At 44.8% G+C, this 13366-nt stretch overlaps 1 protein-coding gene across 2 annotated transcripts in view; it reads left to right on the top strand.

Moving 5' to 3' along the window:
- The first annotated feature begins 1461 nt into the window (after positions 1–1461).
- The window catches only part of INF2 (inverted formin 2), a 174079-nt gene continuing 162174 nt past the window's right edge, over positions 1462–13366 (top strand). For both annotated transcript variants that reach the window (XM_063947424.1, XM_063947423.1), the window contains exon 1: positions 1462–1683. In XM_063947424.1, the coding sequence (XP_063803494.1) occupies positions 1657–1683 (27 nt within the window). In that variant the 5' untranslated portion in view covers positions 1462–1656. The remainder of the gene's footprint in view (positions 1684–13366) is intronic.

Raw genomic sequence — 13366 nt, 5'->3', positions numbered from 1 at the left:
CTGTCGATCTATCCATCTTTCTATCTCATATCTTGGGGAGTGTATGCGAGATTCAAGTGGCCTAAGGGACCTTTTATGACAGGGGGAAGAGGCACGACACAAGGGGGAGGAGCTAGGCCAGCGGGATAGGTCCTCTACTATCCACACCACCAACTATTACCTATAGTAATCAGGTGGTGAGCGGAGCGGAGCGAGCGTACTTTTCGGGGGTACCCTGTTCGGCCGTAGCTCCTCCCCCTGGTGACGTGTCTCCTCCCCTAGTGACTCCGATTTAGAACCAACCATTTTAGCATAGCAGGGCTGCGATCGCTTGTGCAGCCCTGCTATGCTAAAAAAAGTTTAAAGCAAAACAAGACCAGACCTGCAGCTACTCCCCAGTGCGACGGATCTAGCGATGATGTTCCCAGCTGTGACGTCAGACATCCGCCCCCCAAACGCCTGGATCCGCCTGCGTTGGACTCACCACGCCTGGAAAACGGTGAGTATCCGCCCCAGAACGCCTCCTGCCTGTCCTTCTTCTTGCGATCGCCTATGCAATCACATTTCTCGCTGGCGACGTCGCTTCCCGGTGACGGCCGTCGCCAGGCAACGCTGAGCATGCACAATGCGTCTGGCGCGCATGCGCAGTTCCGACCCGTTTGCACTGCAGCGAAGAACCGATGCGTGCGAACAGGTCGGAATGACCCCCAGTGTGCGGTGTAATGTGAACAAGATTGTGCTACTTTATGGAGTGATTTTAATTGTTACTATTGTGTGGCCACACCCCACCAGCTTCTTGCGGCGTGCAATTTCGGTGCGCACTGTCCCTTTATTAAGTATGGGAGAGAGGGCGCAAATTTATAGTTTGCAGGGAGGCGCCGAACACCCTTGCACCGGCCCTGCCTACCAGTATATTTTTGGATTGTGGGAGGAAACCGGAGTACCTGGAGGTAGCCCACACAAGCATTGGGAGAATATACAAACTCCACACAGTTAGGGCCATGATGGGAATCGAACCCATGACCTCAGTGCTGTGAGGCAGTAATGCTAACCATTACACAATCCGTACTGCCATAATAATGTATCAGTGAAAGCAGGGCTCTTTGTCTGCTATTTTTTTCTTTACAGTTCTGTGAAATATGCTGGTGCTATATAAATGAATAAAATAGTAGTAGTAGTAATAATAATAATAATAATAATAGTAATAATAATACTACAATGTGTATTCTAAGTGAGCAGCACCCTATACACAAATGCATGTGCATTAAACAGAGCTGTCAATGAGAGGAAAGTTTGTTTTGGGATAACAAGTATTTGAGGAATTTGTACATTTTGATTGCACCCTTCTTCTGTTTTGAGCTGATTTCAGGCCTATCCCAAGAGGAAAAGGAGGGGAGCAAAGAGGGGGCTGGTTTGGGTAGAACTGTCCAGCCTGCTGACATAAGCAGTGTGTGATTCACTCACACACCCACAATGTAATACATTCCTCAGGCTGCTGTCTGCTAGCAGTCTCTCCTATCACTTGTTGATCAGGCAGCCGCATATTCTCCCTATACAGTACATCAGGACTGGTCTGTGTTGTTGCTGTTTCGGAGTGCCTCCAGAACAAGAGTCCCCCACTGAAGATAATGGTGGTCATTATTATTGGAAAGCATTTGTAAATTGCCAAGGACAGCTATGGAGAAGGAAGACAGCGATTCTGCGGTAAGTCAGTGTGATTGAGCAATGTAATGCAGCTGCTTTCTGGGTTATTTCTCAGATATTTCCTAATAGCATCCTGGGACACAGCAGACTGTACACTATACTTACTGTAATTATCTTACCTAGAAACTGATTTGGGGTATGTTATTGATTTGTAGTATAAAGTTACTGTAGATATGCAGAATGTTGTATGCTGGATTGTTGGACTACAAAGGGGAAAAGTTTAAATGGATTTAAGTAAAATGTGACTTTAATAGAAAAAAAACCTTAAAGGCCGGTCACCTTTTACTAAATGATGTGATTTATTCAGGGGTAAATGACGCATATTGCTCAGGAATGAATAATAATAAGGTTAATAGATAGTTGGGCTAGTAAGTGCTTATTAACTCACAAAACACATGTTTGATACATGACTTGGGTATCACTTACAAACTACACTACAGGCTCAAACTTTGTAGAGTTGTGATGAAGTTTGAAACAGTTTAAAAAACTTTTCTGAGACGCTGGATAATTGAATTACTGCTACAGCATGAAATGTGTTATCTTAAGGTAGCAAAGTGTTGTATAAATTATTGTATAGCTAAATACACCAGTGCTCCATCCTTATCTACCCAAAAACTGATAAGAACACCATCTGATCCTGTACACCACTCACTCCCTTGGTTTCTAAAAGAAGATTTTTATAATGTATAGGACATAATAGCAATTTAGGTTCTGCAACTAGATGTAGTCCAACATCCGTCCAGAAGTTCCTATATTTTATATACATATATATATTATAGAATAATATAGAAACTTAGAACTACTGGTGTAATTAGCTATGCAATAATTTATACAACACTTTGCTACCTTTAGATAACACAGAGTGGTCAGTCGCACACGCCATGCTAAAAAGGAACAAGCTATGTACGATATATACAGTATTTCATTTATATTTAAGGAATTCTGTGCAGAAACATGCAAAGTGGTTCATGCACGCATGTGCCCCAACTTCCCCACCCAATTGCCTGTCCCCATCCGTCATCACTTCTCATCTACATAGTGTCTCTTTCCTCTCTAGTGACATATACGTTGCTTATTTAGAAAAAGCATTTCAGGGAGTTTGTGAAAACAACACCTACAGTACGAGTGCGGTGTTAAAGGGGACGTAGACTGCCTGAGAGAGGTGTCATAAAATTTTTCTTACATCCAAATGTAAATGAGCCCCTTAACAGTTATAGTTTGGCGTGCGCGCGCGCGCACACACACACACACACACACACCAGGGCCGTAACTAGGTGTGGGCAGATAGTGCGTTGCACACAGCGCATTTTCGCTGTGGGCACACCATCAGCATCCACCCCGTTTGGTCGCTGCAAGCAGCAATGCTGAGCACTACCTAATATCATAGCACCATTGCGCCTATGGCGCGCACTGTCCCTATTTTATATATGGAGGGGGCGCCGATGCAGTTTCAGCGCTAAAATGTCTAGTTACTGACAATGCCAAATTCCTTGTCGTATAAACAACCCTTTATGAAGCTAAGAACACTGTACGCTGTTTACTTAAGAAGTACCGTAATGGTACGCTATTGGCGTAGCGATCGCTCAGCCGTAGGCGAGACGCTCAAGCGTCACGTTCGCTCGCGGCCCAGTGATCACAGGACACGTTATTGGTTATGTCTAGAGTAATGATTCGCTATGGCGTAGCGGACGCTCGAGACCACGAGGAGATCACCAGCGGCGCAGACGCTCACAACGCTATACCTTAATGTTTAAACCTTATACCAAAGAAATACAAAGAATACCTTAATGTGAGTACAGGGTGTAAGTGCAACCTTGTGTAACCTGACTAACTACAAAGCTGCTTGAGCGTCACCGACGCTCAAGTGAACACTTAACACTATAGAAAATACACAGATACTGGTTTAGGGTCCAAAGCCTATTAACTGTATTATATCTAATATACTTGTAAAAGGGGATAACAGTACAAATGATACACTACAATATAACAGAGACTTCCTAACCACAGAACTAAAAATACAAAAAGACAATACTACTCTGACCTAAATGAAATACAATACAATACTATAATACTATGGGAGATATAAGAGAAAAGAGGAGAGAGAGAGAGAGAGAGAGAGAGAGAGAGAGAGAGATGGAGAGAAATTGGCTCACAGAAAGACAATGATTACGGAGAGAAACTTACGCACAAAGGGTATGATCGCCTGCGCCTCGATATCCAGCTCCCGGCTATCAGCAGATAACCGTTGATGAGAGAGTGAGAGCTGGATGTGGTCGGCCTGCCTATTTATGCCCCACACACAATGCAATCTCATGGTCCTACAATCCCATTGTCCATTGGCCGAAGGAATTCGGCCCTGCATCATAACAAAAGGTCATAGGGTGATTCATACAGGTGGGCTGTGACGATTTCCAACAGCTCAGGTGGGTGGGAAACTGGGTTTCCCGCCGCATACCTGAGTATGTGTAAATAATAGAAATGGACATAAACTTCTTATGTCCATAACTATTCGCACGAGCGATTAATACGCTCCAAACCAACACCGGAATATTACTAATTAAATACTCTTCCGATGGGTACCAAACACTGCTGTATGATTCCTGTCAGACCCTTCGTACAATACAAAGAGGGATTCCTTTAACCAGGGACCTTCTATTTTAACCAAACTTTCAGAATCTATCAAGGGGACCATGATCTACAAACTACATTAATTGTGAACATTTGTAACGAATGAGTCGCACGCTACGACTACATAAACTCTACCGTAAATACGCATACCGCGCCTGCGAGTGCACGCTATTGCGGGTATGCGCCTCCACGGGAGAGCGTACGCACGCGCAGCGCGGACCAGTGTGCGGTGCAAATATGGCAACGTGCATTGAGACATTTTTCTGACTTTGACAGTCCACCCTTTGGCAGTCAATAATAACTGCCACAAAACATTTAAGGAGAAAAATGTAAGTCAGGGGTTAATTGATTTCCATGGTTGGGTAGGGGAGAAGAGTGGAGTAGGTGTGAAGAGGGTATGACCTAGTGAGAAAGTAGAAGCATGTGTGTATGAGTCCATGTTTGGAGGGTCATGTATCATCGTGCCGTACGTGTGGTAAATCTAGCTTCGAGGTATTGCGAAGTATACATTTGAATTCCTTCTTATCCTGTGGTACAGGTCTGTGGATGGGCTGTCAAACTCTACCGAGCTCATTTCGGCTGTGGTTGTAACAAAATGGGGATGCACATTTTAGTTGATGATACATGAATGGGGGAGGTATGTGGTTGCTGATATCTGTGCCTGTATTCCCTATCGTCTATGTGTGTCGTTACCTGAGGGTTGTAGAGATGAAGATAAAGAACACTTACGAAAAATGCAATGATATTCTATGTCAGGGAAATGTACATCTGTTGTTGAAGTTGTGTTCGGTATCTGTTGAGAGTCGTCTTCTTTGCGCTGTTTTGCTCCTTAGGCATGAGCAACAAGCTTTGTCAGTGCCATCAGATTTACAAAAATGTTGGGCTAGCGTGAGTTTAAAGATACTAGGGAAACTGGGGATCCATGGCAAAGTTCATCAAGTGTCCATATTTAAAGTTGTCAAATCTTCTTCTTTGGTGCTTGTCTGTTGTCTGTATAGCGTCTCGTCAACTTCCTCGTCCAAGGGGGTCTTTGTATCTTGGAGAAAAGCAGAAAAACAGGTGAAAGAAACGGACCGTATAATCGCATTTTCATCACATTCTGGTTTCTATCATTGGGTCATAAATCAAATCCAGGTTAATTACAGTTTCCTCGCTCCTCAAGCTCATCACTTTTGTACTTTGCTTGCACCTCATTAAAGCCTGCCCGCATCTAAATATCAATCCAATCGATATAACGACACCCAAGATACATAGTAGAAACTTTCCAACATCCATTATGACTCCTTGAGCCCAGTCTCCTAAACCGGAGAACCAATTTCGCGGGTTCAACCATGACACCCAACTAGTCAGCTCATTACCTACAGCAGCAAGGGTGAGATTGTGTTTTCGACGAAATTCCCACTTCAATTGGAGAATATCATCCATCTTTTGGTCTATGACCTCTACCGGATCCTCGGTGCTATTTGTGATATACGTGCAACACTTTATGCCGTACTGTGTTGCCAATGTAACACAATATCCGCCTGTTACTGCTGTAAGATAATTAAGAACCATCCTATGCTGAACTAGTTCTGTTTTGTAAGCTTGAAGTTCTCTTCCAGTGTATCTAAACGTGTCATCATACATTTCAGTGATATTATCTAACAAATTGGCGAGTGCGGAAATGTATTTATAATTCATCACTCCCCGAGCGGTACGAGTGAAATCTAACGCTACCAGAACCTGAATCCCGGTGGATTCATGGATAAGATCAGAGGCCGGATGCTCTAACCTTTCTGACAGTTGTCTTTTAACTCGGTGCTCGTAATGAGTGTGAGTATAAGGAGCTTGGGCACCACGGTGTATGTCCTTCATTTTGTCATGTGTAACAGTCATCACTTCAGGCAATACTTTTCCAATATAACACAATCCTTCAGAGTTTGGGGCAAGCCACTTGTACGCCTTTCTCCCGCATATGAAATATGCATCATCGGGGAGAACATATGGGACGGAGAAGGACATGACCATGTTACAAACCTTCCAGGTGAAATCTCCTGACCCTAATTCTTCCATCTGCCTAATGCACGTATCGGTTTGTACGATATGTGCACAGTATCCTGGTGATACCTCTCCAACTCTAGTAATCCTATTTCCTAGGGTATATCGATATCGGAAAGATTTTCCTCTACTGGCTATGTGGCGTACGAGCTCTGTATCTGTAGGCATTCTATCTGCTCTGTGTGAAAAGGTCATGGTAAGGTTGCTCCATGACACTTCCCAATTTCCCGGTTTTCTGGGATTGGAGATGTTAAAACATAAGAGGGACCTATCCACATGGTATTGGTGGAGCTTCAAACTAGGAGGGCTGGAGATGTTAAACCTCCGGTCCACCGGTCTCCCACCACTTAGCTCAAGTACCTCCCCTAACGTTAAAGGAAATGGTACTAGCCCTGATTTACTGTGACCCTGAGGTACTTGAGAGCATACCCAACAATCGGTCTTGTTTAACACATTACCCACTAGAGAGTGATAGTCACTCAATGGATGCCGGTCCATATGGATATTAAAACTAGATTGGCATTTCTTTATGCATCCATCTTCAACCAGATTATCACAGAGCCTACAGATACAATTTTCTTCAGCTAACAATCCATCACAATTTCTTCTATCGGATCGTTTTCTGATACTCGCCTTTGCTTGTTGGTTTGGTTGATCTTGGAAAACTACGCCTCCATCATCATAATCGGAACCCATTCCAGAACCTCTCTCGACCTCTATGGTACTCTCGCCGGAACAGACTGCTCTGGTCAACATCATGGTTAACATCAAAATCCGGATCACAGTCTCTTGGGGCAAGTCCATCTTTGAGGAGGAAATAGAGAAGAATGAGAAGGGGGAAAAAGAAATTTTAAGGGAGAGGGGATGGGAAGTGGAGAAAACAATAAAAGGGAGAGGGGAGTCGACAGCTGCTTTCGATCTTCAAGGCTCAGGTGCCGCCTCAGTCCTCCTGGAACAGACACTCCAGTGATACAACCTCTACCGTCTGTTCCTTATCACGGGACTTCTCTGGATCGGCAACCTTTTTGCAGTGGGATGAATGGACCCAAGTCTCTCTCTCAGCAACCTTCAATGCTGTGGTGCTAGTCAATAAGACCTGGTATGGTCCTTCCCATCTATCAATAAGACAACCTGAGCGTAGAAAATTTCGTATCATTACATAATCCCCAGGTTCAATGTCATGACAATTACTACCTGGTAGATCAGGAATCACCAACTTCAGATTATCATTTTGACTCCTCAACTGCTTACTCATGTTAATCAAGTACTTTACAGTTACTTCATTGTTACATTTCAAATCATCCTGAGGGTAAATCATGACATGCGGTTGTCGACCAAACAAGATTTCAAAAGGAGACAGATTAAGGGGGGACCTGGGAGTGGTTCTGATGCTATACAAAACAATGGGTAAAGCTTCTGGCCACGTCAATCCTGTCTCTGTCATTACTTTACTCAATTTATTTTTAATAGTGCTGTTCACTCTTTCGACCTTCGCACTCGCCTGTGGACGGTACGGAGTGTGCAGTTTACTATCAATTCCCATCAACTTACACATTCCTTGAAAGACATCACCTGTAAAATGGGTACCCCTATCACTTTCAATGATTCTAGGGATACCATATCTACATACAAATTCCTGCACAATTTTCTTAGCAGTAAACATAGCGGTATTTGTAGCTGCTGGGAAAGCTTCGACCCAATTCGAGAAAACATCTATACAAACAAGTACATATTTCAAATTTCGACATGGGGGTAATTGAATGAAGTCAATTTGTATTACCTGGAAAGGGCCGCCGGCAGGTGGGATATGGGATGGTTCTGTAGGTATTGCTTTTCCAATATTCTTTCTCAGACAGGTAAGGCATGACATTGCTCTTTTACCCGCATGAGAGGAGAATCCTGGGGCGCACCAGTATGCTCTTACCAATTTGCACATCCCCTCCTTGCCTAGATGAGTCAGCCCGTGAGCTGCTTCAGCCAGACATGGAAGGTATGCCCTGGGGGCCACTGGTTTACCATGTCCATCCGTCCAGAGCCCTGAGGACTCCTGGCCATATCCCTTTGCCTTCCAGACTGCTCTTTCCTGTGTGGAACACAAATTCTGCATCTCACACAACTTCTGTGTGTTGATGGTATTAAATACCATCAACTGTGTGGTGTCTGTCCGTGTGGGGGTAGCAGCTGCAAGCTTTGCGGCTTCGTCTGCTCGGCTGTTACCAAGGGATACTGGGTCTTGGCTATATGTATGTGCTTTACATTTGATAACAGCCACTCTGTCGGGTTCCTGTATCGCTGTTAGAAGCCTTTTTATGTGAGCTGCATGCGCTATCGGTGTACCAGCTGCCGTCATGAAATTTCTGAGACGCCATAGCGCTCCGAAATCATGTACTACCCCGAACGCGTATCTAGAATCGGTGTAGATATTGGCAGACTTACCCTTAGCCAATTCACATGCTCTGGTTAGGGCGACCAGTTCAGCAACCTGGGCTGAGTGAGGTGGGCCAAGCGGTTCCGCTTCTATGGTGTCTTGGTCATCTACGACTGCGTATCCAGTACACAAGTCTCCCGAGTCTGACTGTCTGTGACAACTACCGTCCGTGTAGAACGTGAGTTCTGCATCTTCCAGTGGATTGTCACTGATGTCAGGCCTTGCGGTAAAATTTTGGGTCAAATATTCCATACAATCATGTGTATCTTCCTTTGCATTAAATCCTCCTTCCCCATCACTCTCACCTTCCACCCTTTGTGTCTGACCAGGCACACCTGGGAGAAATGTTGCAGGGTTTAATGCACTGCATCTTCTTATGGTGATGTTTACTGGGGCCATTAATGCCAATTCCCATCTCGTAAACCTTGCTGATGAGACGTGTCTGGTTTGGGCAGAATTCAATAAGGCAGATACCGCATGCGGTGTATGGATTGTGAGGTTGTGGCCTAGCACAACATCTTCGCTTTTTGTCACTAGCAATGCTATCGCCGCAACGCTACGCAAGCATGTGGGGAGGGATCGCGCTACCGTGTCTAGCTGGGCGCTGTAGTATGCAATTGGCCTGCTGGCGTCACCGTGTTTTTTTGTGTTAGTACACCTGCTGCGCACCCAGCACTTTCTGTTCCGTATAGTTCAAAGGGTTTCCCATAGTCTGGCATACCTAGTGCTGGTGCCTGCGTTAGACACTGTTTGAGTCTCTCAAATGCTGTTTCGGATTCGTCTGTATGCGAAATCCGATCAGGTTTGTTTGAGGAGACCATTTCCTGCAAAGGTAGCGCCAATATGGAAAACCCTGGGATCCAATTACGGCAATACCCACACATTCCTAAAAACGTCCTGATCTGTTGTTGGGTTTGTGGCAGTGTCATGTCTCTAATGGCTTGGATTCTATCAGCGGTCAGGTGTCTCAGTCCTTGTGTTAGACAGTGTCCCAAATATTTTACCTTAGCTTGGCATAATTGCAACTTGTCTTTGGAAACCTTGTGACCTGTGTCTGAAAGATGAAACAGGAGCTGTTTCGTATCCTTCAGAGATGCTTCCAGTGAATCTGAACACAGTAATAAATCGTCCACATACTGTATCAATACTGATCCACTGTCTGGTTGGAAAGACTGTAAACAATCATGCAAAGCCTGAGAAAATATACTTGGACTGTCTATGAAACCTTGGGGTAACCGAGTCCACGTGTATTGGACTCCTCTGTATGTGAATGCAAACAAATATTGGCTGTCAGGGTGCAGAGGTACCGAAAAGAAAGCGGAGCAGAGGTCAATAACAGTGAAAAATTTGGCAGTGGGAGGAATTTGCATTAGGATGACAGCTGGATTAGGCACTACGGGGAACTGACTCTCAACTATTTTGTTAATCCCCCTTAGATCCTGCACTAGCCTGTAACCCCTCCCCCCACTCTTTTTAACAGGGAAGATGGGACTATTTGCTGTGCTGGACGTTCTTACTAGAATGCCCTGTTGTAGCAAGCGCTCTATTACGGGAAAAACTCCTAGCTCCACCTCTGGCTTCAGAGGATACTGTGGGATTTTTGGAGCTATCCTACCATCTTTTACTTGCACAACTACTGGAGCTACGTTTGCCATTAATCCAGTGTCCTGTCCATCTTTTGTCCAAAGCGACTCTGGTATCTGAGATGTCATCTCTTCTACTTGGGATGGATTCCTATTTGTCATAATGGAATGTGACATTAATTTTGATGGGGAGTCTAGCATGTCTCGTACTTCCTGAGCGTGATTCTCAGGAATGTCCAAGAATACACCTTCAGGAGTACAATAAATGACGCAACCCATTTTACATAGTAAGTCTCTTCCCAGGAGATTAGTTGGTGCAGATGCAGCCAGCAAAAAGGAATGCTTGGTATGCAAAGGCCCTATTGTAATCTCGGCTGGTTTGCTAACAGGGTAGTGCTGGACTACTCCTGTTACTCCCATGGCTGGAATTGTCCTACCAGTGGTTCTCATGCCCACTGTCGAATTTATCACTGACTTGGCCGCCCCTGTGTCTACAAGAAAGTTTAAAGTTTTACCAGCCACATTGATTGCAATCTCTGGTTCGCTTCCAAGACTGGCAATCAACTTAACTGGCTGCAGATTACAGGTATGGCCACACCCCTATTGGGTATGCTGACCTCCCTGAATCCCATTGGCAGCAACTACTTGTGGGGGAGTTAGCTGGGAACTACCAGAGGCATGCCAATCTCTGTTCGGGGGATATCTTTTTGTTTCCCCTGTATGTGGCTCAAAACTCCGCCTCTGTGGACCCTGCTCCCAATGTCGTGTGTTGTGTTGTTGTCTAGGGGGTTGAAAAGATCTTTGTACATTCTTTGTTCTACATTCTCGTGCATAGTGTCCCGGTCTGTTACAAGAAAAACATGTTATTACACTTGCCTTACCCACAGGATTCGGTGGTACATACGCAGGCTGCCTTGTGGTCAGCGCCTGTATACTTACGGACATCAACTTATCACTTTGCGACTCTCTGTGCCTAGTGATGTTTCTGTCGTGATCAATAGCAGCCTCTCTCAAGCCGGACACTGACAGACCTCGCCAGCATGGTTGCGTGGTCTGAACCCTAGTCTTTAATGTTTCCTTTAAACCATCCATCAGTACAGATACTGCTACTTCTCGATGGTTTGGGTTGGTCTTAATGTCTTCTATACCAGTGTACTTTGCCATTTCTAATAGTGCCCGGTGAAAATATTCTATTGCCGTTTCGGACTCCTTTTGCTTAATGGAAAATATTTTATTCCATTTAACAACGGCTGGGAAATACTCTTTTAGCTGTAAATTTATCCTTTTTACATTATCCTTGTTGTACACGTCTGTAAGCGGTACATCTTTATCCAATGCACAATCAGCTAAAAACTGAGTTGCATCAACATTGGAAGGTAAACAAGCTCTTAGCAGTATCTGCCAATCCTTGTTGTTGGGTTCTACAGTGTTACCTAAATCCCTGATGTATTTTTGGCTAGCAACTAAATCCTTCCTGGGGTCAGGAAATTCGGACACTATTGTTCTTAATTCCATTCGGGAAAATGGAGTGTACATGGCAATGTTCCTTATGGGAGTGGCTCCAGACACATCTGTTTTTCCATTGGGAACTGCTATTACCCTTACAGGAGCAATTCTAACAGCCTCTTCCTGTGTAGATTCTACAACTTGTGGTACGATGGTTTCAGTGTAGTGCATGGTGCCGTACTTACCCGTTGACACGACCTCACCTATCCCTCCGCTAGGGGCCTTCACTAATCTCGTGGGTGTCGCTGTGCCTACTGTGGTCTCTGCTATGGTGGCCGCAAGAGAGAGAGCTGAAATTGTTGCCGAATCTTCTTCTTGATCACACTCCTGAGGAAGGTTCAAAACAGGGTACAACTTGCACGGGTTAATACTTGCATGAGTTATTTGGTTAACATCATTAACATTTACAGTGTTACTAAGAGTTTGTGTTTTACAACCCAGTGCGTTTCTCTCCGCAATCAACTTCTCTCCTGCAATGTATGGTGGAGGAGGAGCTGTGGCAATCAACTTCCTGACTGCCCCAGATCCCGCCGCCAGAGCCAACCCTCTCTGTATCTCACCTTCCTGGTGCCATAACTGTAAACAATCATGATGTTGAATTCGTCTCTTTGTTGATTTTACGAGACATATCCTCCTCCTTAAATTTTGTAACACTTCTGGACTGAAGCTACCTATTCTTGGGAATTTGTCCCTGTCTTGTACAGTCATTCTCTCCCATTCATCACATAAAACCTCTGTGTGACTACCGTATTTTTCACACATTACATATCGTGCCGACCCAACTGGTCGGTTCTCTGAATCAACCCGAACCGAGGTTGATCGCCCCCTACCTGAACAAATGGCCCCCATAATCTGCAGGCGTTGCTTATTCCTCCTTGGATCTTTATCTCAAGGTTTTCAGCGAACCCTTACAAACAAACCAAGATGTCCTTGGGCAGGCCGGCGGTGGTGGTTTATCAAGTACCCCACTTACTTCTCGCCCACGTTGGCCAGTACTGCAATCACTGTAACCAGAGCTGCTGTACCCAACCTAGGGCCCCTGTGAACCTTTATTTACTGGGGCGCGTTCCCCAGCAAGTATCGGTTGTTGGATAGTTCCTGAGTGACCAGCGAACTTCCCTTCCAAAAATAAAAAATTACACAAATCACGTCAGAATGTACAAATAGCGTTTGTGACCACTTTACTCTAATGGTATTAGGTCAGATTACTAACTACTGCACACAATTACGTGCGGTCCAATCGTTCAGTACACGAGCACTACTTGTCATGTACTGAAAGATCAATGGAATCGATGTTTCCGGCCGCGATTCCTTCAGCAAGAGCTTGTATGGCCTATATGGGTTCTGCACCAACACCCCAGGCGTTGTGCCACTGGGCTTTTATAGCGGACCTCTTTGTCTATTTTACCTGTTACCTTATGACCTCCTGGTCTGTTACCTTATGACCTCCTGGTCTTGTTACCTTATGGTCCGCTATACTCTAATGCTCAAATATTATTTA

This window comes from Pseudophryne corroboree, chromosome 12, assembly GCF_028390025.1.
Source record: "Pseudophryne corroboree isolate aPseCor3 chromosome 12, aPseCor3.hap2, whole genome shotgun sequence".
Taxonomy (NCBI): Eukaryota; Metazoa; Chordata; class Amphibia; order Anura; family Myobatrachidae; genus Pseudophryne; species Pseudophryne corroboree.
Note: the sequence above shows the minus strand (reverse complement) of the source record. Positions and strands in the feature narration are given on the sequence as shown.